The following is a 26,444-nucleotide window of genomic DNA, read 5'->3' on the forward strand; positions in this document are numbered from 1 at the left end:
CTTGGCGACGCACTCTCTTGGCGACGCCTTGTGTTGACGACGCCTTCTCTTGGCGACGCCTGATGCAGTCAATCTGTTGACTTCCTTCTTTGGGCCCTTTGAGTGGTCCCACCATATGTTGACTTTAGCCTTGACGTTGACTTTGGTCAACGCCCGGGGACGGGACGGGACGGTACATATATATATATATATATATATATATATATATATATATATATATATATATATATGCCTTCTAAGTTTATCTGTTGTGCGATCACCTGGTATAACTGGCTGGTTTTTACTCATATATATATATATATATATATATATATATATATATATATATGCCTTCTAAGTTTATCTGTTGTGCGATCACCTGGTATAACTGGCTGGTTTTTACTCAACCCAATGTACTTCGCACAAATTGGTACTTAATTCTCTTGAAATCACCTTAACTTAAACAAACCGTTAGTCTATAGCAATAACGTTTAACGCGAAATCACTTACTTGGCAGTAGGGGCGTAGGTCGATCTTAGCGTCTGAAATCTCGCTCGCTTGACCTGCCAAAGGATAAGCGTATTTCTACGTTATCGCCCAAAACTTCGTTGATCTGGCTCTCGCCGTGTAATCCTCTTTCTATTTCAATCTCAAAGCCATAGGCTTTCGGCGACGCCATTTTCCTTTTAACTGAAAACGTTCCCTGTGGGGCCACCTCATGATTTCATCTTTGCTCAACTGGAAGGAGAGATGCCTTTTGGATCTCCCTCTACCTTCCCCGAGTCTTTAACCTGGGATAGCTTAAGTCATTGTTCCCTCATCTGGGGGTAGAGCCGCCTTTCGGATCCTTCTCTACCTCCCTGAGTTTTAGAACAATGATTTAGGTGGTGAGGTGTCCTCTGCGAACCTTCCCCAGCCAACCTTTAACTTCTTCTTTTTAACTGGTCTTACTAGGTCAATATTGATGTTTCACTCAAGGGAAAAGGTGTTCTCATCAACCTTCCTTTCCCACACTTAAGATCATTAACAACCCTAACTTTTCAGATTTATCTTGCCTGAACTCACTCGAGGGTGAGAAGGGCTTTTACTGATGCCTCAACTTGCCCAGGGGTTACATCTCCTCCTCCCCTGGATGCACTGAGGACTTTCAAACTTGCCTCGATTTGCTTACGCAAAGAGGTCTTGTGATCTGCTCTTGCCTGTACTCGCTCAGGGCGAGGAGGACTTTTTAATCTCTTCTCGCCTGCGCTCGCTCAAGGCGAGGAGGTCTTTTTAATCTCTTCTCGCCTGCGCTCGCTCAAGGCGAGGAGGTCTTTTTAATCTCTTCTCGCCGGATGGCGACGAGAACTTAAAGAACTTTATACTTGTGCCTCTGATCGCCAGGTGCGATGAGGACTTAAAAAACTTTAGCTTATACCCCGATCGCCAGCTGGCGATGAGGGTTTAAAACTTTATGCTTTAAAACTTTGCACTGAATGCATGCAATCTGAATTCGCCGTTGCTTTAAATTACACCAGGGCGACAAAGTCTCTTTACAAAAACTTAAAAACGGTAAGCATGCAAACTTAATAACTTGGAAACTTTGATAAACTTCAAAACTTTCTTTATTGGTTGGCCTCATTAAAAACCCTCCTTAAGGAAAAAAGAGTGCCCCCTTGAAAAACTGTTTTAACTGAAACATCTTAAATTGTTCAAGTTAATTTCCACTTACAATGCCTTAACTGTAATAAAACTTGAGATGGGTGGCGTTCCAAGTGCGAGGAATCGCCCCTCCTTCCAGCGTCTCCAAGCGGTAGGCGCCGTTCCCGAGCGCTTCGGTTATTCTAAACGGTCCTGTCCACTTGGGTGACAATTTGTTCTCCATCTCGTATTGGTGGGCCTTCCTCATCACCAGGTCACCATCTCTGAATTGCCTCGGCCTTATTCTGGAGTTGTACTTGCGTTCAACTCTTCTCTTTACTGCCTCAGCCTTCACCCGCGCTTCCTCCTTGACCTCATCCAGCAAATCCAAGTTCATCCTCCTTTCTTCGTTCGAGTCTTCCGCCACGAAGTTTTGGAATCTCGACGAGCTTTCCTGGGTTTCAAATGGAATCATCGCATCACACCTATACACCAAACTAAACGGGGTTTCGTGGGTTCCCGATTGCTCAGTGGTATGGTACGCCCATACTATGTGGGGAACCTCTTCAGCCCAAGACCCTTTGGCCTTCTCCAACCTCCTCTTCAACCCTCTCAACAAGACCCGGTTGGCTGACTCCACTTGCGCGTTCGTTTGTGGGTTTTCCACAGAAGCAAACACCTGCTGAATCCCAACATCCCCACACAGCTTATTCAACAGGTGACTTGCAAACTGAGTCCCATTGTCTGATACCAAACGCTTGGGCACACCAAATCGGCACACAATATTCTTCCACACGAAACTCTGAATCTTGTGCGCGGTGATCTGGGCTACTGGTTCTGCTTCAATCCACTTTGTGAAGTACTCGATCGCCACAACCAAATACTTCATCTGCCTGATCGCCAAAGGAAAAGGTCCCAGTATATCGATTCCCCACGTATGGAACGGCCAGGGGCTGTAAATTGACTTCAGCTCTTCTGGGGGCGCCTTGTGCCAATCGGCGTGCTGCTGGCATTGCTTGCAACACTGGGCGTATTTCTTGCAATCTTCCCTTATCGTGGGCCAGTAATAACCTGCGCGGAGGGTTCTTGTTGCCAAAGCTCGACCCCCGATGTGACTCGCACAGATCCCCTCATGGAGCTCAGCCATAATCCTCATGCACTTCTCTCCATATACGCATACTAAAAGGGGATGTGTGAACCTAAACCTGTATAACTCGCCATCGATGAGGGTTGACCTGCTGGAGTTCTTCATTATCTTTCTGGCCTCCGTCGAGTCCATTGGGAGCACGCCATCCGCCATGTAGCGCTGGTACGGTGTTATCCATGTATCTGGCTCATGGATAGCGCAGACTTGCGTCATCTTCGTCTCCCCCCTGGACGTGCTCTGACTCTCGGCGTCCTCAGAGTCTCCTGAGTCAAAGATCTATGACTCCTCGCCGTTCCTTCCATTGACTTGCACACATGAAGAACCTGGTGATCTGCCATGAATGCTCGAGGTGTCTTCAAAGTTTCTTATATAACAGTCCGCTGCCTGCCCCCTTGCCCGAACTGGCGAGCTTGGCTAGCAAGTCAGCTCGGGCATTCTACTCCCTTGGCACGTGCACCACTTCGAACAAAACGAAGGACCTCTTCAACTCTTGAACATACTCCAGGTAAGCTGCCATCTGCGGATCTTTGGCCTGAAACTCACCCGTTACCTGCCCAGTGACGAACAACGAGTCACTCTTGGCCATCATCACCTTTGCTCCTATCTCCTTTGCCAACAAGATACCAGCGATCAAAGCCTCACACTCCGCTTGATTGTTGTTGGCTTTAAAGGCGAACCTCAGAGATTGCTCTATTAACACACCGTTGGGTCCCTCCAAAATAACTCCAGCCCCGCTACCCAGCTGGTTAGACGACCCATCCACAATGAAAATCATCCCCGGCGTTCTGCACTGTTTCAGAAGATAGCTCGACCACAAAGTCAGCGAAGATTTGCCCCTTGATCGGTCCCCGGGGCTCATACTTGATGTCGAATTCCGACAACTCCACCGCCCATTTCACCATCCTCCCAGCTACATCCGGTTTTTTCAAAACCTTCTGAATGGGTAAGTTAGTCATTACCAACACTGTAAAGCTCTGGAAGTAAGGACGCAGCCTCCTCACCGAAAACACAATCGTCAGTGCTGCTTTCTCTAAGGCCTGATACCTCACTTATGAGCCCTGCAACACCTTGCTAACAAAATAGATGGGTTTCTGGACTTGATCTTGATCCTGGACAAGCACCGCACTTATCGCCCTCTCGGTTATAGCAAAATATAACCTGAGGGGCATTGCCGCTTGTACCGACCAGGTAGTCGGAAGTGATGACGTGGCAGTAAGCGATAATATAGGCGTGTTGAGCGGAACACCTGGTTGACGGAAGGGAAGTACATCGGGGAGTCTGTGTAGTCGCCAATCGTTAAGTTGGCGTTCTCCGATCTCTAGCATATCTAACCGGCAGTCACCAGGCTTGTGTCATAGTCGCCGTATGTGAGCTTAGGCGACCAAGTGGTCAGAGACCGCCGAGAGGGGGACATCGCCGAAAGATCAGGAAGGCTTGCTTAGGGCCTTCAGAGGGTACGAGTACGAAGGACGAAGTTATCAGATGATCATTCCCTAGCCAGAGGTTGAGGCAAGGGAACAGTTTACCAGAACATGCACGATGAGAAAGTAATGCAGATCGTGATAGCGGCAGGCGAGACCACAGAGAAGGTGTGCATGGTGACACCCCGTGCTCGCCACTTAGAAGAGATCGCGCTCCAAGGCAGCTATGCACCGAGTTACTCCTTGCATGGGTAACTTAGTCGAACAGCCTGAAGAGTAGAAGTGACGCTCAAGTAGAGGACGCTCCAGATAGTGACACGTGTACAGCTGGATGCGAGCCACGTGTCCAGAGGGTCACTGACTTGAGCGTCGGAGTGCGATCGGCCGCAGCGGCGCCACTCTGTCTTTTTCAGGTTCTTGAGGAGAATCGAGGTGTGAAGGACGGAAGCTAGCGTGGTGCAAAGCCGATCTAGAGGGAGATACCTTTGACGTGGCAAGACTCTTGCACTCGAGTCAACCGGCAGGATCACCGCTTGAGGTTTGCACAGAATCGACGGGCTCGCCAAGTACTCTTTGAGCATCACAAAAGCTTCTTCACACTCCTTCGTCCAGACAAACCTGTTATTCCTCTTCAAGCATTGGAAGTACGGGTGGCCCTTCTCTCCACTGGCGGATACGAATCGAGACAGAGCGGCCATCTGGCCTGTGAGCTGCTGCACCTCCTTTATAGTGGCAAGACTCCTCATCGCCAGAATGGCGACACATTTGTCGGGGTTTGCCTCGATTCCCCTCTCCGACAAGAGAAATCCCAGAAATTTTCCTGCCTCCACGCCGAAAATACACTTATCAGGATTTAGTTTCAGCTTGTACTTGGCTATTGTAACGAACAACTCTTCCAGATCAGTGACGTGCTTGCTCTTTTCCAGAGATGTTGCGACCATGTCGTGAACATATGCCTGCACATTCCTCCCGAGCATAGGGGCGAGCACCTTGTCCATTAGCCTCTGGTACGTGGCCCTCGCATTCTTCAGCCCGAAAGGCATCACCTTGTAGCAATAGCATGACCTTTCCGTCATGAAAGCAGTCTTCTCCTCATCCATAGGATGCATTTTAATCTGGTTGTATCCTGAGAAGGCATCCAAGAAGCTGAGCAACTTACACCTTGACACATTGTCTACCAGGGCATCTATACTTGGCAAAGGATAAGAATCCTTTGGACAGGCCTTATTCAGATCTGTGAAGTCAACACACATCAGCCATTTCCCACTGCTCTTCTTGACCAGAACGACGTTGGCGAGCCATTCTGGATATTGGATCTCCCTGATATGGCCTGCTGCAAGGAGTTTCTGCGTTTCGTCCTTGATCGCCTGTCTCTTTTCCTCGTTGAACTTTCTCCTTCTCTGGCGGATTGGCCTGACCTGGGGATCCATTGCTAAATGATGGCACAAGAAATCAGGGTCAATCCCCGGCGTGTCTGAAGCAGACCACGCAAATGCATCCAGGTGTCTACTTATCACCTTGGCGATCTGGTCTTGTGTCTCGCTGTCTAAGGTTTTCCCCAGTTTAAACGTCTTGCCGTTGATCTTCTTCTCAAGCCACTCTTCCACCGGCTGAGGCCTCTTCTCGCTGGCGATCAGCGCTCTCGCAATACCAAACTCCCTGGCGGTCTCCGGGCAGTTTCTCTCTTCCTCCACCCGAGCGGCGCTCTCGGACCTCGCCTCGATATCCTCCATTGGCACATCTCCCTCGACGGCCACCTCCAACGCTATATCCACAACTCGCCGGTTTTCCTGCTCAGGCCCCACACTAAGGGGCGGCGTTGTGGTTACGTGGCATACAGATCTCTTGTTCTTGAGGCTGTTTTCATAGCACTTCTTCGCCTCCTTTTGGTCAGAACAGATGGTGATAATCATCCCTTCCATTGATGGTAGCTTGACCTTCATGTGCCTTGTTGAAGGCACAACTCCTGTCCTGTTGAGCGTTGGCCTTCCCAACATGATGTTGTATGTCGATGGAGCGTTCACGACAAGGTACCTGATCTTCTCTGTGCGCGAGGCCAAGCCATCTGTGAACGTCGTCCTTAACTCAATGTACCCCCTGACCTCCACTTGATCACCGACAAAACCGTACAAGCAGCCCCCATATGGCCTCAGCTGGTCAGCGGATAACTGTAACTTTTCAAAAGTCGGCCAAAACATCACATCTGTCGAGCTTCCTTGATCGACCAGCACCCGAAGGACTGTCCTTCCCGCCGTAACAAGCGAGATTACAATAGGGTCATTGTCATGAGGCACGACATCCCTAAGGTCTTCTTTGGTGAACGTGATGTCCACATCAGGTGAGTTATCCTCAAAGACCTCCATTGACATCACAGACCTTGCATACTTCTTTCGCTGCGATGCAGTACACCCACCACCCGAGAATCCACCAGCTATGGTGTGGATCTCGCCGTGGATGGGTACTTTGTGCTGCTGTCCCTCACTGCCTGCCGATTGTGAGCCTGATGATTGGCCCACTTGCTTCTCCAGCAAGTAATCCTTCAAGAACCCACATTTGACCAACTCGGCGAGTTGGTATCCCAAAGCCAAACACGAGTTGATAGAGTGGCCAAAGCTCTTGTGGAACTCACACCACGCGTCCGGTTTCGGTCCCAACACCTTATCTGTCGTCTTTTCAGGCGCTTTGAGCCTGGCAGCAATGTTCGGGATGGCGATCAGGTTAACCAACCCCATCACGAACTCATACCTTGGCGGCGATTGGGCTCTCTAGGCCGCCCTGGACCCTTTGCCTTGCTCTTCTTTGGATCGTAAGGATGATGCACCCTTTGAACCTTCTTCCCTGTCGCGACCTCCATCACCCTCCGTGGCTGGATCCTTGTCTGAGCGCGGGGCTTAGCTGGGGCCACATTTCCCCTTTTCTCGGAGACTTCGCTCTCAGCGGCGATGTGAGCCACGGAACATCGCCGAATTTCAGCGAACGTGGCGGGGTGACTCCTGATAAGCGATTCACTAAAGGGCCCAGGCAACACGCCCTTTTTGAAGGCATGTACAAACATTTCTTCATCCTTGTCTGGCAAGCGGACTATCTGAGCTCCGAATCTGTTCAAGAAATCCTTCAAGGACTCCCCTTGGTACTGCCTCACGTCGAACAGATCGTAAGACACCAAAAACGGTGCCTTGTTCACTATGTACTGCTCAACAAACATCTTGGAAAACTGTTGAAACGTGGTAATGTGGCCAGTAGGTAAACTGAAGAACCAGTCCAGTGTTGTTCCACTGAGAGTGCTCATGAACACCTTGCAGTAGACCGCGTCTGACCCTCATGAGAGCATCATCTGAGTGTGAAACGCTGTGAGGTGAGCCTCAGGGTCCTCCACTTCGGTGAAAGATGCTTTCATCACTATCGTATTTGCAGGGACCACCGTGTCCATGATCTCTTGAGAAAACGGCATGGGAAAGCTATGCGGTGGGGATGGGGGTGCAGATCTGTCCCCAATCGCACGCTCCTCCCGTCCTTGAAGAGCTTTACGCAGCTCTTCGTTGATTCTGTTGAGCTCTTCATTCCTAGACTGTGAGGCCACCAGCGCCTCGTGCATTCTTTCTTGTTCAGAACGCGATGCAGCTACGTTCTCCTACAACGTCCTCATCATCTCCATCACCTGCGTCATAGACACAGCGTCCTCTTCGTTTGACGGCGCGACTGAACTGGACCGCGTTGTCCTCATCCTTCCTCAGCAAACTCAGCAACTCAAAGAAACTCCAAACGAACAGTGAAAACTCCAAAAACCGACTGCGACAGCAAGCAGTCGAACAGAAAACACCAAAACTTCAACAAACTCGAACTGTGGTTGGGAATCACCTTTTATACGGCCCCACGGTGGGCGCCAGATGATCCTGCCGGTTGACCTAGTGCAAGAGCGTTGCCTCGTCACGATCTTCCTCACCAACTTGACACCACGTGCCCTTCAAGTCCACACCACAGATAGTTGCTCTGAGAACCTGAAAACACAAGATGGCGCCTCTGCGGCCGGTGGCGCTCCGACGCTCAAGTCAGTAACAAGAACACCCAAATACTGAGAGAAAACTATACTCTGTAGAACCGTACTAAAGTGCACTCAACCCAAAACAATGAGCCGTAATGAAAACATACCTCTGCAAATTCTGTTAAGTTTACCTTTATAGCTAGGTTTTTTCTCTCTCCAGGCAGTTACGCTTTGGACTCATGGCTCGCATCCAACCCTGCACGTGTCATCATCTGGGCTGTGGTAGCAGGTAGCACCCAGCCCTACACGTGTCATCATCTGGCGGGGGTAACTTGAGTGTCACTTCTATGTAGCATCCAACCCTACACGTGTCATCATCTGGGTTGGAGCAACAGGTAGCATCCAACCCTACACGTGTCGTCATCTGGGTTGGGGTAACTTGAGCGCCATTCCTACGTAGCATGCAGTTGTGCGACCAAGTCTCCTACTCAAGGTGTAACCTAACATGCAACACGCTCTGGAACGCCACCTGACAAGGCGAGTATCGGATGCAACAAAGTACACCATCTCTGTGATACTACTTGTCGCAGGTGCCACCTTCCTCTTCGCCACGCCATGCACGTTCTAACTGAGAGGAACTCGCCATCGACGAACGTCCACTCTGGGAATCCTGTTGTCGAGGAGCAAACTGTTTACTCCAACTCATTTAACCTTCGCTCCTCATGCTGACGTAATGATCATCTTTACTGAACTCACATGCTTGAACTTCCTCGCCCGAACCCCCAATCAGCTACAACTGAGTTTACTGGGAAGTCCGGCGATGTGCTTCTTGCGGCGATGCCAGACCACCTGATCTTCCATTATCTAATACGTCGATGACACACAAACCCGGCGACAACCGACTATGTACACTGCAGAATGCCACTTCCACGAGCGGTGACTATGCTTACTTCTGAACCATTAGTCTTTCTCTTATCCACGTGTTCTGCTGAGCACGCCCCACATAGTCACGTGCTGGACACGTCATCACACCCGATGACCTGGTCGGTACAAAAGTGCTTTAAAGCGTTCGAAACGTAAACAAAATTAATGCGTACCTTAACGAACTTTCAGGAAAACATTGATGTTTCAGTGCTTACTGCCACGTATTCTTCTGACTTGATCGCTACTCTTCGTGGATGGCCTTACAGCGTCGTAACCCAACTTAGGGATAATACATCGTGCAAGTCCTCCTTCTCGGAGTGCATCTGGCGCAAGGGGTGACTTTCTAGGTGCCAACTCATGCGCCCCAACCTCTAGTCACTCGCCCTCGGAGTGTATCTACCTTTCTCTCGTACCATGCACGTGGTTCTCCCCTGGGCATGGCCCTCTCATGGGTCGTATCTGTCCCAGGGGTCTCCCAGCGGTGGTGTGGGTACTTCACGAGTCAGGTTACCCCCTATTGGTACTAGAACTATGGCCTTGAAGCCACCTTTCTCTTCTCTTTATTACTGTCCTGAGGTACTGAGGCCTCTCGCGGTGTCGCCCCCTCCACGGTCTTCCTACCCATGGGTATTGGGGGGTGACACCGTCGATGCCTTAACCTGGCGACGCCTCATCTTGGCGACGCCTTAAGCGGTCAACCTGTTGACTTTCTTCCCTTGGGGCCCTTGAGGGGTCCCACCATATGTTGACTTTGACTTTGACTTTGACTTTGGTCAACGCCCGGGGACGGGACGGTACACCACTTGAGGGCACTCGTATTGGAAGTGTCCTAGTATGTGACACCGAAAACATTCTATGAGTGATTTATTTAGTGATTGTCTTCCACGACCTCTTCCACGACCACGACCACCACCTCCTCAACTGTATCCACGACTTGTTTCTGATCTGTTGTCATGAGTAATTTTCAGCACTTGTTCATCAAATTAAGAGTCCTGCATTCGCTACTCATGAACCATTAAGCTTTCATGGAGTTCATCAAGGCTCAACTTACTCAAATCATTGTATTCCTCTATAGAACACATAACATAATTGAACTTTGGGGTGAGTGATATGAATATTTTACTAACCACAGTACTTTAGTCCATCACCTCTCCATTTGACTTCATCTTATTGACAATACTAAGAGTGCGTCCCAGATACTCATCAATGGTTTCTACATCTTTCATGGTGAGTAATTCCAACTCACGTCTCAAGGCTTGGAGCTAAGCTCGCTTGACCTTGGTATTTAGTGGGGGGAACCTAGCAGAGGTATCCCATCTTCAATAATCTGCCACATCTCCTTGCTGCGTAAGAAATTCTCCGTGGTCATGGATCAAAACCCATAATGACCATCAAATTTCGGGATGACCGATTGAACAAATTTCTCTAACCCATACATCTTTTTTTTTCTCTGCTTATGCACTCACACTATATCCCAAAACCCACACTCCTTTCACTCCCGTTCACACCTTATCAAGCCCTTATGGAGCTCTGATACCAATTGTTATAAAACTTAAAATAGTACTTGTGTAGTATATCTGATTGAAAGTGAAAATACTGCATGTTTATTCAATTGAAGCAACCAGACTTTTATAAGCTCTTTACATGAAAAACTGTTAAAAACTAATTCTAGTACATATGGTTACAAAGTAGGACACGTACACCTATACACACATATGCACACCTAAAAAATTGCTAACTGCTAAACTAGTTCTACCCACCTAAAGAATTGTTAACTGCTAAACTAGTTCTACCCTGAGAAATAGAGTTTTATTTAATTTAAAACAGAAAGATAAACTAACATATGGATATTGGACCAATAATACTCTCGATAGAAAGAAGGAATGAAAATTGATTGTTTACTCGAGAGCAAATGAAACATTGAAAAAATACAAACGTACATTGAAAAAAAATAGTGACTAGTAACGTAGGCCATAATTTATATATGCAAAATATAAAAGAGGAGTATTTCCAAAAAGAATTAGAAGGAATTGATTTGAGAGTATAACTAGTTAAAATTTGAAATGGAAAAATAATAAAAAGAAAATTCATAGTAATTAAGAAGAGTGTTAACAATAGTCTCTTTAATACTTTTAAAATTTATAAAAAATTACAAATTTGATGAATCAGAACTGAGACTCACAAAAGTTTATGATTTCTATAAATTTTACTTGTATTAAACATATTATTTAAAAAACGTTTGTTGATGCTTGTTTATTACATGGACTGATGCTACTTCGTTCTATATTTATCAACGAGTTGATTAGCTGGTATTTTCAACCCAATCAATTAGCTAACCAGTTTTAGTTTTCCATTTTCTGTGTTTTGTAAGTTGGATGGAGAGGACATGCTAACACTGTTCTAGTAACTTTTTTTTTTTTTGAGAAAGATGAGATTTAAAGACATGATTTTTAATAAAATAAATTAAAATCTGAATAATGATAAAGTTATGTATCAACAAGAGAAAGAGATGTTATATTTAAAAGTGTGAATTCAAAACTTATAATATATGGGAGATTATATCAGTAGAGTCTCCATCACTTTATTTCATCCAACAACATCATGTTAGACTGTTACAATGCAGTCATATTCTCCATTAAGTAGCATTTCTGTACTCTAAAAACAAAGGTGGATGAATGTTATTGGGCACACAGAAGTGGTCTTTATACTTTCCTTAGTACAGAATAAAGTGTGCAAGTGATGGTTGTGGCCAAGATATTTGATGTTAGAAGGAGAGCTAGTGAGGGATAAATGCGTCCTACATCTTTCCTTATCACAAGCCCTTCAATTATTGGATAGTTGACAACAATGATATAAGCCGTAAGGAAAAGCTGTATGAACATCTGGTCCCAATTTCCCACTGATAACACTTTGTAGATTCCCCCTATGAAGCAAGATATGTTGATGGTGATGACTGCAACCATTGGGACCAGAAACATGTTTGATGTTCTAAAATCATATTTGTCCATTTGGTAAAGCCTAGTCTGTTCCTCATCCTCAACTTTATTGGTTGGCAAGAAACTAGCCTCTTTCAAACCACATTTCTTCAGTAGAGCATCCAAACATCCATATAGATGAGATGTGATTGATTCAATCATCCATATCCTTTGTTCATTTATCCATTTCCTGAATGTTCCTCCAGTTGAGAGGACTTCAACTAAGTGCTTGGTGAGAGCTGATAGAGGGATAAACAGAAAAATGAAGAAAAAGGGGTCTGAGACCTGACACAAAAGTAAAATCATGAGAGCTGTTTCAATATTTGAAAACTGATGTAATGAATTCAGGGAAAAAAAAAGGCATAGGAGAACATTTAATTGTTACCTTGGGGTACAAGGGAATTCCATTTAGTAGACAAAGCTGAGGGACAATTGCTAAACACCAAAGGGGCAAGCAATAGAGAGGGAAATATGTCAGTTCTGCATAACAAAGACTCTGAAGTAGAGACATCCTTAAAGGCCCAAATATAAGAGGGCACAACCTGCTTAAACCAATATCAAACAGTCCACAGAACCATCTGGTGCCTTGAACTAGTAAATCATTCAAATTAGTGGTACTATTTCCTAGAAACTGTGGCTGTGGTGGATCGCATAACACTGAATTCCAACCCTTGCAATTCAATATGAATCCGGTGTGAAAATCTTCACATACAGTACCATACAGGAAGCCAACCTGGAAGCATACTCCGAAAAAAGAAGTGCATTGTTTATGCTAGATAGATGAATTCAGTAATATGCATGGATTATAAAATATAGTCATACCTCTTTACCCCATTTAGTTCCAATTTCGTAATTACAAGAAGCCAATAGCAAAGTCTCTTCTTCAGGGAATGTACGTCCAACAGTGACTGAATCTGCAGTGCCCTTTTGGTTTAAGGATTTGATGAACTCATTGGATGTGCCAACATATTGTTGGAGTTCAAGGTCAGTGTCTAACATTCAAAACAAAATTGTATCAGTATGCAGTATGTACCTATGTATGTACATGTTCATCCCAAATGACCAAATTTCAATAAACAAATCATCATGCTGCACACCTTTGATTTTGTAATTTCCATATAGTGATTCCCTTTTTATATAGAAGCCTGTGCCAGACAATACCGGTCCCATGAGCCCATCCATACCTTGCCATAGAACCTAGGTAAAAGCTTGGTTAGATACAACGTTGTTTTGAAGATATAGATTCTACACAATGATATCAAAACTTAGAATTTTGTCTGATATCCTACTTTGTATGCTGATCTGTGCTGACTGTCATATATGTCGTTCTTGCTTATATTGTGATATTTCTGAGGAAATTGGACAAAAGCAAGTGAAGGAGATGTCTCGGGATTAAGGTGGAAACACAATGCTTGGCGTGCTGAAGCTGGGCTATTGCAGAACATGTCACAATCCAGCACTAGAATGTACGGAGCATTGCTTATCACAGCAGAGACTCGATACTGCAGGAATATATACATATTTTATAAGCATTCAAATAGCTTATTAGAAATCTGTAAAGCTGTTTGTGAATGGTCACTGTATACCCATGTTTTATTTAATAGAATCTTCAGATATTTGTTTGTCAGTTTTTGTAAATTGTATCAGTGACTGTCAAGATTTTCGCTCATGTAAGGTACTATTCACCTCGTTCCAATAGGTCGAGTCGCATAATTTTGTCCCTAGATAATTCCTTTAATAACACTACAGAGAGAGAGAGAGAGATGCAGGGAATCTTACAAGGGCATTGAGGGCCCCTGCTTTGAAATGGTGGGGATGAGAAGGCTTTTTCTCACGGGAAACATAGACAAGGAAGGGCAATTTCACTTGCTCTATTTCACAGCTGCTATTCTCCTGTATCACCTGCCATCATGAGTGTTAATTTGATAAGTTGGGTAATTGGATTTTCTCATGAAAATTAAATAGTTAACCAGGTGTCATGCAAACATGATTTTTTCTGTAATATCACTGAACACCATGCTGCTCATAGAAAATTAGCCATATATCTGTATATACCTAAAATAGGGATAAATCAATTTTGATAGCTTCTGATTCAAGCACTAATTAAGCCTAACATATAAATTTTGAATCAGAGATAAATGAGCTAATTAAACTTCAAATAAGTCCATTTTCAGATCTTTCACCAAAGAGTAATGCTGTGGATAACAGATTTATACCTCTATAATAGGTGGATGATTTTGACCTATTTTGCCAGTAATATCTCCAGAGTTGTCCTGGTTTTCTTTTACCCTTTTTATGTCTTCTTCAAAATCCTCATATTTTTCCTGCAGAAACTTGACTATCAATTATACAAAATTTCAGAGAAAATTAACTTCATCTCACTCAGAACCCACCTTGATCATTTTCTTATCTGCATGAAACTCAAAGCTCCCATCAAAATCACCACCTTCATTCTCTGAAATAGAAAAGTAAGCCTTGGGGCACCTACATTCTATTTTGTATCTTGTGCAGAAAGGAAGCCACCAACTTGCAAATTTCCAAGCCTCCTTCATGGCATTCAAGGTGACAGGTGAACCCCCATCATCAGAAACATACAGATGCAGCTTCTCTGGTGGGTAATCCAGTGCCATGGCCGATAACAAAGTGTTCATTACGTCCAAAGTGGGTTCCTTAGTGGGGTCTGCAGTGCATATGAAGACATCTAGGAGAGGGAGATTGTCATCTTGAGGTAATCTTTCAGGAAACACAGTTCTGGAAATGGGGTGCCAACGAAAAGCTTGATGAAGAATCCAAATGAAGGAGAGAATGATTTCAGAGGCAAAAACAAGAAGCCAAGGGAACAAAGGGGGTTCTCGGGTCTGTGGATCCTGAAAGAAGAAACACAGCCTATAATAAACCAAGAAAGAAAGAGCAGTAAAATGGAGGAGCATGTATAGTCTATTGGTGAGAACCAAAGACTTGTTGACATGGCTAAGACTGAGAGGAAGAGTCTCCCCCATCTTTCTTCCTTCCTTCCAATGGTTTAAAGGTTTATATATATTTATTCTTCTAGTTCATTGAAATATCGGATAGAAATCAAATCATGACAACCTTGAACACTTAGTCATTCTGGCACAAGACGTAATCAAAAGTTGTTTGTTTTCTTCCGGTAATAATGTTATAAGTGAGACTGATGGGAATTCATGGAAAAAGTCAAAAATGTCCTGCCCATTTATTTATTAAGGATAATGTTATAAATAATTGGAGCCATTAGAATGACAATTTCAATCAATGAGTTATCTTACTTTCTTGTTCATTTTATTATTTTACCTGTATAGGCAAAGAGGGTCTAAATAGGACTTGGGATTGTTGTACAATTGCTGATGTGTTGGTGATCCTCTAATTTCTTCCTTTGAGTCTTCTTTCACAAATGTTGATGCTTGGTTAGGGGTGACCTAAAAAAGGTACTCCGATGATCAAGTAAGTATGTAAAGAGTGTATATTGGTAATTGATTAAAGCGTACTCTACGCTTCCGCAGAGGGTTTATTTATAGTGTTGGTCATGGGCCCTTGTTATGATGGTCAAATTTTAGTTATTCGCTGATGTATATCGTGATCCCTGATTTTGTGTCATCTTTCAATTAATCAGTTTTTAGCTGATTTTTCAAGAGACGAATTATGACTCATTAAGTGCTATTGTAACTATCCTTACTGCCATTTATTGCATGTCTTAAGGTGTCCTTTGACTCGGGCGTGTTGAAGATGGGAGCTTTGATGTATCAAATCCACATGAAGCCTGAAACTGTGCTGCTTTCTGGGTTTAAGTTTAGTTTAAGCTATTTAGAATCTTTGTTAAGACCAGTCCTTGAAGCCTGCACAAAGCTTGATTAAATCTGTTTTAAGAAACTAAGTGTTTTTCCGAGCAAAGAGAAAACAACTGGTTGATTTGTCAAAATAATAGGTTGTTTGTCACTTAGCTGGCTAGAAGTTTTGAAACTGCTTTTTGAATAAGTTGTGTAACTGTTTGACTCATTCAACCGGTTAAATCGTGGTTTCAACCGGTTAAATGTGTGTTTTCGTAAATATTTTTTGAAAACTTGTTTTAACTGATTCAGTTGTTCAAATATGCTTTAAACAGTTGTTTTTCAATGGCTATAAATAAGACTTTCATTCAAATCAAAGTATACAACAAGTATTGATTCAGATTTGAGAAAGAGATTTGGTTTTTGAAAGTGTTTTTTTTTAAAAGAGCAAGAGTGCTTTCAGGCTTTGCTGTGGTGACAAGTGCTAATCATAGGATCTCTAGTTCTGTAATTCCATGTGTTTTCTATCCTTACTTAGTGTCTTGTAATTGTACTTCTTTTACATACTGTTTGTGTTTGAAATTCTGTAAAGGCAGAGGTTGTTCTGTCTTGAGGTGTGAAGTTTCTCTTAAACTCTCTAATTGTTTGATATTTTCGTTGCTATAAACAACCGATTACAACTCAATTTTAACTAGTTAAAATTCTGATATCTGTTTCTTTTGGATTGTTTGATTGCCTTCCTTAAGTGCTTATCTGAGTTGTTTGTTAAAGATTCATTCTAAACCAAGCATTTGCGAAAATCTTTGATAAAACAATTCACCCCCCTCTTGTTTAAGCCATCATTTCTTACAATTGGCATTAAAAGATAGGTTCTTGAAAATTACTCAAGTCCTTGTTTCTGTTTTTCTGAAAAATCTTTTTTTGAAAAACTGTTTCATATAGTTAAAAAGTTTTCATTTTGGGAAGGTGCTTCTTTGAGTAAACCACCTCTGTTTTGTGGTCAAAATTACCCAATTTGGTGCATAAGAATGAAGTTTTTTATTCAATCATTAGATAAGGACATTTGGAATATTATTTCAAATAGTGCCTACATGCATGTGCCTAAAGAACATCTTGTCTGTATAGCAAAGAATATAATTGTCTCTGTTCTAGATTCTGATGAATTGCTCAAGATTTCAGAATGTATCTTAGCAAGGAAATGTGGGATACACTTGAGAAATATCACAAGAATCAAAAGAGTGCCTTGATGGACAAAGAGGAATCTTCTGCTGATTCATTCTCTTCAGAAATCAAGATTGAAGTCTGCCTAATGGGCAAAGAAGAATCTGGATCAAACCAAGTAAGTACATCTTCTTCCAAAAATTGTGAAAATTATTTTCAACTTCTTAATGCTTTTCAAGAAACTCATGAAGAAGCTAAAAAGTTAGCCCTTTTAATAAATCGATTGAAAAGTGAAAACAACAAGTTGAAAGAGAAAATCACAGTTATGGAAAATGATTTAAATCATTCAAATGAAGATTTCAAAAATCTTGAACTGATTTATCAAAAGTCATCTTGCAAATGTCATTCAAGTTTTTGTGAAAATTGTGAGTCCTTACAAAAGAAATTTTTGTATCTTGTGAAAACGATTGATAAAATTTCAAAAGGAAAATCAAATCTTGAAGATGTGTTAGCATCTCAAACATGTGTTTTTGGGAAATCTAGTTTGGGCTTTAACCCTCAAAGCAAACAAAGTGGATGTTCAAAACCTTTTTCAACTTTCACTAAAAATCAATCGATTAAAAAGCCGAAACAACCGGTTGTTTGTTGTTTCTACTGCATGGAAAAGGGCCACTTTGTTAGGTTTTGTAAAATCAGGAAGTTTTCTATTCCTAAAGGTATTCTGAAATGGGTTCCTAAGGATCCTAAGGCTCCTTGGAAACACATTAACACTCATGGACCCAAATTTGTAAGGGGACCAGATCTAGCAACCTGATTTTGAATTTTGTAGGGATTCTTGGAGAGAAAACATCACATATGGTATCTTAATAGTGGTTGTTCCAAGCATATGACTGGAGATGCATCCAAGTTCATCAATATTTCTCTCGAACAAGATGGGCATGTGACTTATGGTGACAACAACAAGGGAAAGATACTTGGAAAAGGAACCATAAGCAATGAAAGTAGCTTGCTCATTCATGATGTTCTTTATGTTGAAGGTTTGAAGCATAGTTTGCTGAGTATCAGTCAACTCTGTGACAAAGGATATCAAGTCACCTTCAAGACAAATTCGTCTGAGATTCGATTACTGAATTCAAAGGATGTTCTGCTCATTGGTAAAAGGTCTAACAACGTCTATTTGCTTGGCATATCTAGCTCTACATCAATAGGTTGTCTTCTATCAAAGCATGAGGAATCATGGCTTTGGCATAGAAGAATTGCACACATTCATATGAATAATTTAAATAAACTTGTTTCAAATGAACTTGTTCATGGCTTACCGAAACTCAAGTTCGAGAAGGAACATGTGTGTGAAGTGTTGAACAAGATGCTTTGAGGTCTCCAAATCAAAGAGGAAAGCTTGAAGACCATATTGTTGGGTGTGTGTGTGTTATCTAGTTGTTTGAAACTTGTTAATTCACTCCTTAAGATGATCCAAGTTCATTTGAATCTTTAACCTTTTGAAAAGATGACTTTTCCAAAATGTTGTTGAAATTTCAGCAGGTTGTTTTTTTGTTTTACCTTAGTAGTTTCAACATGTTGAAATTTCGAAACAACAGGTTGTTTTACCTTAGCAGTTTTTGAAAAGGTTTTGAAAAGCTTGACTTTGCTGTCAAGTCAATTCAATCGATTGTTTCGACAAAACAATCAATTGTTTTTTTGAAAACCTTAGCATAATTCTGTTAAGTGATTTTAATATGTTTTAAATGATCCTAACTACCTTGGCTCCTTTATTAAATGTTTTTGACCACTTGGTTGGTCTATATAAAGGTAGTTTTACGCTCCTAATCTTGAAGTAAGAGAAATAGTTTATCAAAATAGTTTTTCCAAGGATTGAAAGAGCTTTGGATGATTCTTAAGTGTGCTGAATAGGATTGGGTTGTAATTCTGAACTTTAAGCTTTGTAATACCCAGGTGTATTTCCTTTTTCGTTGATTACTGTATTTCTGTATTTGTGTTGCCAAAGAGTGTTGTGTGTTCTTGAGGTGTTCAAGATCAACATTCTTGGTGTGGTTTGCCAAAGGTAATGTGTTTCTTGAGGGGTTTAAGGTCACTACTTTGGTGTGTGGTGTTTGTAATCTGGTTTTGATTGCATAGTGGTTTACCAGTGGCTTTTGGGGACTGGATGTAGCTCTTGGTGTAAGAGTGAACCACTATAAATTGTTTGTATGCTTATCTCTTACCATTAACTCTTTAAATTATGTTTTAAAGTTGTTTAAGTTCTAACTGGTATAAACAACTGATTGTTTCGAAGAAACAACCGATTGATTTTTTGATATCATCTTAAAACAGTTTTGGGTCTTTGTTTCCTTAATTATTTTCTTTGTAATTCAACATTGAATTTCATTATACTTTCAAAGTTTGCGAAAATCTCTTATAAACAATTCACCCCTCTCTTGTTTAAGGCCATATACTCTAACATGAAGCATGTCAAAAGGGGAAACAAACTAGAAAATCTTTTAATTTGAAAAATTGTGTTTCAACTTCAAAATTCCTTAAGCTTTTGCACTTGGATCTTTTTGGTCCTTCTAGGACTATGAGCCTTGGAGGAAATTTGTATGCTCTTGTGGTTGTAGATGAATTTTCTAGGTTTACTTGGACTCTTTTCCTACACTCAAAGAAAGAAGCATATCCAGAATTCAAAAAGCTAGCAAAGAGACTGCAGAACACATGTTGTAGCAACATAGGGGCTATCAGAAGTGATCATGGAGGGGAATTTCAAAACGAGAAGTTCATAAGCTTTTGCAACAAGCTAGGAATCTTCCACAACTTCTTTGCACCAAGAACACCTCAACAAGATGGAGTGGTGGAGAGGAAGAATAGATCTCCAGAAGAGCTTGCAAGGACTATTTTGAATGATTTTGCCCTACCTAAGTGCTTCTGGGTTGATGCTATGAGTATTGCTTGCTGCGTGATGAACCGTGTGCTAATCAGACTTATCTTGAAGAAAACCCCGTGTGAGCTACTGAATGGAAGGAAGCCAAACATAAGTCATCTGAAGGTCTTTGGTTGTAAGTGCTACATCCTGAATAATGACAAAGAGAGCTTGGGTAAGTTTGATGCTAAATTAGACAAAGGTATCTTTCTTGGTTACTCTTTATCTACCCATGCTTATAGGCTCTATAATAAAAAGCTTATGACTGTTGAGGAATCTATAACCCAATCCAGATTTTCCAAAAACACAATTTTTAGATGCTAGCACACTCTCAAAGATGGATTGGCCTTTAGAAAGCTTATCCACTGTTTTAACAAGACAGTGGACCTTCTTTTCAATATTTTCGCATTTTTCACAAACTAGAGTATCACACTTGCAAGAAGAGTTTTTGTAAATGATTTCCAGATTTTCAAAATCCATTTTTGAATGTTCTAAATCCTCTTCCTATGTCTTTACTCTGTTTTCTAGCCAGGTGTTCTTTTCTTTTAACCGATTGTTCAAGAGAGCTAATCGGTTGGCTTCTTCATGCGTTTCTTGAAAGGCTTGAAGCAATTGACCATAATTTTCAGAGTTTGAAGAGTTTGATGAACTTACACTACTTGAGTCATCCTCCCTTCTGGCCATGAAGCAAAGATTTAGGCTTTTCTTATTTTGCCTTCTTTTCCTTCTTGCTTAACTCTTTGTCATTGCTTCCTTTGGTTCATGAGCAGCCTTGAGTGTCTCCCACATTTCCATAGCAGTTTTGCACTTTGATATTTTGAAAAATTCATTAGTATCTAGTGCAGAAGCTATAATGTTTTGAGCAGACCGATCAAGCTGGGCCATCTTACATTCATCATTTGTCCATTTGGACAAGGGTTTTGCAATGAAAGAATTATCCTTTTTGAACTTTAGAATTTAAGGACCATTCTCAATTGAATCCCAAATTCTTTGATCAATAGATTCAATAAAGATTTTCATTCTTGCTTCCCAAAACTTATAATTCAATCCACAGAATAAAGGTGGTTTGTAGATTGAAGCACCTTCCTCAAAAGATAGTTTTCTAGCCATAGAAAAAAGGTTTTTGATCAACTTGAATAACTTTCAAGAACCAAGCTCTTGATGCCAATTGTTAGAATATATGGCCTTAAACGAGAGGGGGGGTGAATTGTTTAAGAAAGATTTTAGAAAACTTTTGTACCGTCCCGTATTCGGGCGTTGACAAAGTCAAGGTCAAAGTCAACGTAAGGCGCCGCCTAGGTGAGGAAACGCCAAGTAAGCATCTCCGAGGCAGGGCGTCACCGAAAGGAAGCGTCGCCAAGGTAAGGCGTCGCCTAGGTGAAGGCATCGCCAAGTCAAGGCGTCGCCCAGCTAGGGCGTCGCCAAGGCCAAGTGTCACAGAAGTAAGGCAATCACAGTGTCGCTCCCCGATACCCATGGGTAGGAAAGACCATGGAGGGAGCGACGCCGTGGGAAGGCCTCAAATCCCGATAATCTGGGGTAGTAATGAAGAGAAGAGAAAGGTGGCTTCAAGGCCATAGTAATAGCACCAGTGTAGAGCAACCTGACTCGTGAAGTGCCCCTGCCGCCCTAGAGACGCCCTTGGGATAGATACGACTCATGAGGAGGGTCACGCCCAGGGTAGCCAGGTGCAGGGTACGAGAGGAAGGTAGATACGCTCTCGTAGTGAGTGACTAGATGTTGGGGGCATGAGTTGGCACCCAAAAAGTCACCCCTAGCACAGATGCACTCCCAGGTAGGAGGACTCACACGAGGAAATACCCTCAGATGGGGCCACAACGCTGTGAGGCCCTCCACGTGTACAACAACCAAGTCAGATTAGAAACGCCATTTTGTCAGGTACAAGGTAATTAAAGTTATTTAATACAGTTTCCGTTTTGAGCGTTTAAGGTACTATAAATGCTCCCAAGCGGTTTAAACGTCTTAAATGCGCTACGTTTTATAATTAAATGCGCTTTAAGGCGCTTTGAATGCTGGAGTAGCTTAAATAGCGCTTTGAATGTTGGAAACGGGGTTCGAACTTTTGGCAGACTTTCCCAAAATACACTCTAGTTGCTTGCTCTAGTCTTGAGATTACGGACAAGGGACTAGAGAGAAAGAGGGTGAGATTGTTTTGCCAGAGGGAGAAAGATACACAGAACAGAGTTTCATTATACCACCTTCAGAGTGCCAGTCGCGGTGCTCCGATACGGAGGTGCATAGTTTTGGTGTTTCTTGCTAGCTGACTAGAGCGTTGGAGTGCAAACGGCCGCTAGGGCGCCCTTTTGTCCTTCTTTGCAGGAATCCACAGGTGACCAACGGGAAGGAGTCCCTAGCAGACGGGTGAGGTCGCGTACAAAGACGTCCCAGGTCAACCGGCCGGAACATTTGGCGCCCACCGTGGGGCCGATATAAAACATCAGTCCCATCGCAAGTTTGAGAAGACCTATCAAGTCACCATTAACGTTGGAGGAAGTTTGAGGAAACAGTGAAGAATGAGGGGTACCACTAGACAAGGTACTGCACGCGCTGCGAGTGAGGAAATGTCCATGATATGGCGGAGTCGAAGATAGAGCAAGAACGCATGCAGGCGGATCTCGAAGCCTCGCATGTGAGGAACGAAGAGCTCCATCGTGTAAATGAGGAGTTGCGTCGGGGTTTGAGGAACAATCAGGGGCAACGTGAACATGATGAGATGGAGCACCTCACCCCGCCAAGGGAGTTTTCCACTCCCTTCTCGCAGGAGATTCTGGATGCGGCGATCCCCAACACGTTCGCGGGGCCCAAAGCGATTTTCACTGGGATGGAGGATCCCGAGGCGCATCTCACTGCGTTCCACACGCAGATGGTGTTAGTAGGCGGCTCCGATGCCGCAAGGTGCAAGCTCTTTATGAGCACGTTGACAGGGATGGCAATGGACTGGTTCATCAGCCTTCCAAATGGCCATATCACCTCCTTTCGGCAGTTGTCGCAGCTGTTTAAGGAGCAATGCTTGGCGAACAAGGCCCCGCCGCCGGTTTCCTACGATCTGTTTGATGTGAAACAGTATCAAGGGGAGACCCTAAAGGAATACATCAACCGCTTCGGGGCCCAGGTGGTGAAAGTTGGTATGTCGGAGGAGCCTATGATTGTGTATGCCTTCAGTAAAGGCGTGTGTCCCGGCCCTTTTTGCGAATCTATTATTCGCAATCGCCCAAGGACTTTTGCTGAAATACAACGTCGGGCGGTGGAACATATCGCCTCCGAAGGAGAAGTGTGCGAGAAGCGAACCAGCATTGTGCCCTCCCGCCCGAGGGCGCAGACGCGGATTCAGCCCGTCAAGGTCAACGAGACCACAACGGGGAGGAAGAAGCCGGAGGGGAGACGCCCCTATGAAACCAGAAAACCCCAGCCCCGGGGTCCAGCAGGAGGCGATCGCCCGGCCAGGGAGAGGGCAAGGCCGGCGAGATACAACTTTGTAGTAGAGTTGAAGGACCTGATCGCCGTGCCTAATATAGCCGAGAGGTTGAGGCGACCGGCGAAGACCGATAAGGTGTTAGGGCCTCGGAAAGACTTTTAGTGTGAGTTCCACGAGGCTTTTGGTCATCACATCGACAACTGCCTGTCGTTGGGTTACCAGCTAGATGAGCTAGTGAGAAGCGGTTTTCTGAAGGATTATGTTGCAGAACCCGCCACGACCGCCGCCTTGCCGGCGCCAACGAAAGAACAAGCGCACGAGATGCCTGTTCTCGGCGACGTCCACACCATTGCTGGAGGTTTTTCCGGCGGGGGACCCACCGCCTCCCAGCGAAAGAAATACGCAAGGGGGGTCAACTTGATTGAGGAGAGAATCTCAGGTGATCCGTGGGAGTCGGACCTCGTGTTCACGAGGGTGGATCTGCGGGATGTCGTGCCGCACGACAATGACCCCGTGGTCATTTCGGTTGTCACGGCTGGAAGAAAAGTGCACAGGGTTCTAGTCGACCAGGGAAGTTCTGCAGACGTCATGTTCTGGTCGACGTTCAACAAGTTGCGGTTATCTCCCGACCTTCTGAGGCCCTACACAGGGTGCCTATATGGGTTTGCAGATAACCAAGTGGAAGTCCGAGGCTACTTGGAGCTGAGGACAACGTTCACAGATGGGGAGGCCTCGCGTACCGAAAGCATCCGGTACTTGGTCGTAAACGCCAACTCTGCCTACAACATCTTGTTGGGCAGGCCGGCGTTGAATAGGCTGAATGCAGTGGCCTCCACGCGCCATATGAAGATGAAGCTGTCAGATCTCAGTGGCAAGGTGATTGTCATCAAGTCGAACCAGGAGGAGGCGCGAAAATGTTATGAGAACAGCTTGAAAACGAAGAGAGGCGTGTTCATGGTGTTTGAGCGTCCGCCAAGTGTAGACACGACGATGATTGAGGCGATGCCCGCTGGGTCAACACCTAACGAGGCCATACTCGTGAGGGCGACGCCTGAGGCAGATACACTCATGGAAGAAGGCCCCGACGACACGGCGCCCGTGGAAAAGGCGGCGCCCGTTGAGGATAATAGCAGGGATCAGCAGGCGGCTAACGTGGTGGAACGAGAGATTGGCGGCAAAACGTTTAAGCTAGGGCGTTTGCTGAGCCAAGAGGAGCAGGAGGAGGTGGCAGGGGTGATTTCACGCCACTTGAATGCTTTCGCATGGTCTGCCTCGGATATGCCCGGCATCGACCCTGATTTCCTATGTCACCACCTTAGCTTGGACGCCACGGTCCGCCCCGTGGGCCAAAGAAGGAGAAAATTTAATGATGAGAGGCAGCTGGTGGTAAGGGAAGAAACGCAGAAGCTGCTGAGTGCTGGTCATATCAGGGAGATTCAATACCCTGAATGGCTGGCCAACGTCGTCCTGGTGAAGAAGGCGAACGGGAAGTGGAGGATGTGCGTGGACTTCACAGACCTAAATAAGGCATGCCCGAAGGACTCGTACCCACTGCCCAGCATCGACGCGTTGGTGGACAGCGCCTCCGGTTGCAATGTACTTAGCTTCTTGGATGCATTCTCGGGATACAACCAGATCAAAATGCACCCGCGAGATGAGAGTAAAACTGCGTTCATGACGGAGACCAGCAGTTACTGTTACAAGGTGATGCCTTTTGGGCTAAAAAACGCGGGCGCCACCTACCAGAGGCTGATGGACAAGGTCCTAACGCCCATGTTTGGAAGGAATGTATACGCCTACGTGGATGATATGGTAGTAGCGTCGAAGGATAGGGCACAACACGTGGCGGACCTAGAGGAGTTGTTCGTCACTATATCCAAGTACCGCCTCAAGCTAAACCCCGAGAAGTGTGTCTTCGGGGTAGAGGCCGGTAAGTTTCTAGGTTTCATGCTCACGGAGAGGGGAATAGAGGCGAACCCCGACAAATGCGTAGCAATCATCGCCATGCGAAGCCCGACGTCAGTAAAGGAAGTGCAGCAGCTGACGGGGCGGATGGCAGCGCTCTCAAGGTTTGTTTCTGCTGGAGGAGAGAAGGGGCACCCATATTTCCAGTGCCTCAAGAGAAATAGTCGTTTTGCATGGACTGATGAATGCGAAGCGGCTTTCATCAAGTTGAAAGAATACCTGGTGACGCCACCGGTCCTCTGCAAACCGGTAGCAGGTGTGCCCCTCAGGCTGTACTTCGCGGTGACAGAGCGAGCTATCAGCTCTGTGCTGGTCCAGGAGCAGGACCAGATTCAAAAGCCCATCTATTTTGTGAGCAAGGCCTTACAAGGCGCGGAGACGAGGTACCAGGCGCTGGAGAAGGCAGCGCTGGCCGTGGTATTTTCAGCCAGGAGGCTCCGCCATTACTTCCACAGCTTCACAGTGGTGGTGATGACGAACCTCCCTATACAAAAGGTATTGCAAAAACCTGACGTAGCTAGACGAATGGTGCGCTGGGCGGTGGAGTTGTCGGAGTTTGACATCCAGTATGAGCCCAAAGGATCCATCAAAGGGCAGGTGTACGCAGATTTTGTGGCAGAACTCTCGCCCGGGGGTGAACAAGAGGTGGAGGCGGGCTCATAGTGGTTGCTCTCGGTTGATGGCTCCTCCAACCAGCAAGGAAGTGGCGCGGGAATAGTCTTGGAGGGACCAAATGGCGTGCTGATTGAGCAAGCTCTACGCTTCGCCTTCAAGGCAAGTAATAACCAGGCTAAGTACGAAGCCCTGGTTGCAGGGATGCTCCTGGCTAAGGAGATGGGCGCACAGAACCTTTTGGTGAAAAGCGACTCCCAGCTGATTACGGGACAGGTATCAGGCGAGTTCCAAGCAAAGGACCCGCAGATGGAGGCGTATCTGAAATACGTCCAACTGCTGAAGGGAGCATTTAGAGCTCTTGAGTTAGTACATGTCCCAAGGGAGCAGAATGCCAGAGCTGACCTGCTTGCCAAGCTGGCCAGCTCAGGCAAGGGGGGTAGGCAGAGGACAGTAATACAAGAGACACTCAAAGCTCCGCGTAAATTCGTGGAGGATAACAGGGTGGACGTCCTCCAGATTTGTA

The 26,444-nt window shown here is 44.6% G+C and overlaps 2 protein-coding genes across 2 annotated transcripts; one reads left to right on the forward strand and one right to left on the reverse strand.

Moving 5' to 3' along the window:
- Nucleotides 1-11,585: 11,585 nt before the first annotated feature.
- LOC137826491 (cellulose synthase-like protein G2) lies at nucleotides 11,586-15,201 on the reverse strand. Its single transcript, XM_068632467.1, has 8 exons — nucleotides 14,442-15,201; nucleotides 14,265-14,372; nucleotides 13,828-13,950; nucleotides 13,338-13,550; nucleotides 13,146-13,245; nucleotides 12,871-13,040; nucleotides 12,434-12,781; nucleotides 11,586-12,333 (listed from the first exon to the last, which is right to left on the reverse strand). The coding sequence occupies exons 1-8, from the start codon at nucleotides 15,045-15,047 to the stop codon at nucleotides 11,776-11,778; spliced, it is 2,226 nt and encodes a 741-aa protein (XP_068488568.1). The 5' UTR covers nucleotides 15,048-15,201; the 3' UTR covers nucleotides 11,586-11,775.
- A 7,588-nt stretch (nucleotides 15,202-22,789) lies between these two features.
- On the forward strand, nucleotides 22,790-23,503 carry LOC137825104 (uncharacterized). Its single transcript, XM_068630779.1, has one exon. It carries the CDS (start codon nucleotides 22,790-22,792, stop codon nucleotides 23,501-23,503), a length of 714 nt encoding a protein of 237 aa, XP_068486880.1.
- The last annotated feature ends 2,941 nt before the right edge of the window (nucleotides 23,504-26,444 follow it).

This window comes from Phaseolus vulgaris, chromosome 8 (genome assembly GCF_000499845.2).
Source record: "Phaseolus vulgaris cultivar G19833 chromosome 8, P. vulgaris v2.0, whole genome shotgun sequence".
Taxonomy (NCBI): domain Eukaryota; kingdom Viridiplantae; phylum Streptophyta; class Magnoliopsida; order Fabales; family Fabaceae; genus Phaseolus; species Phaseolus vulgaris.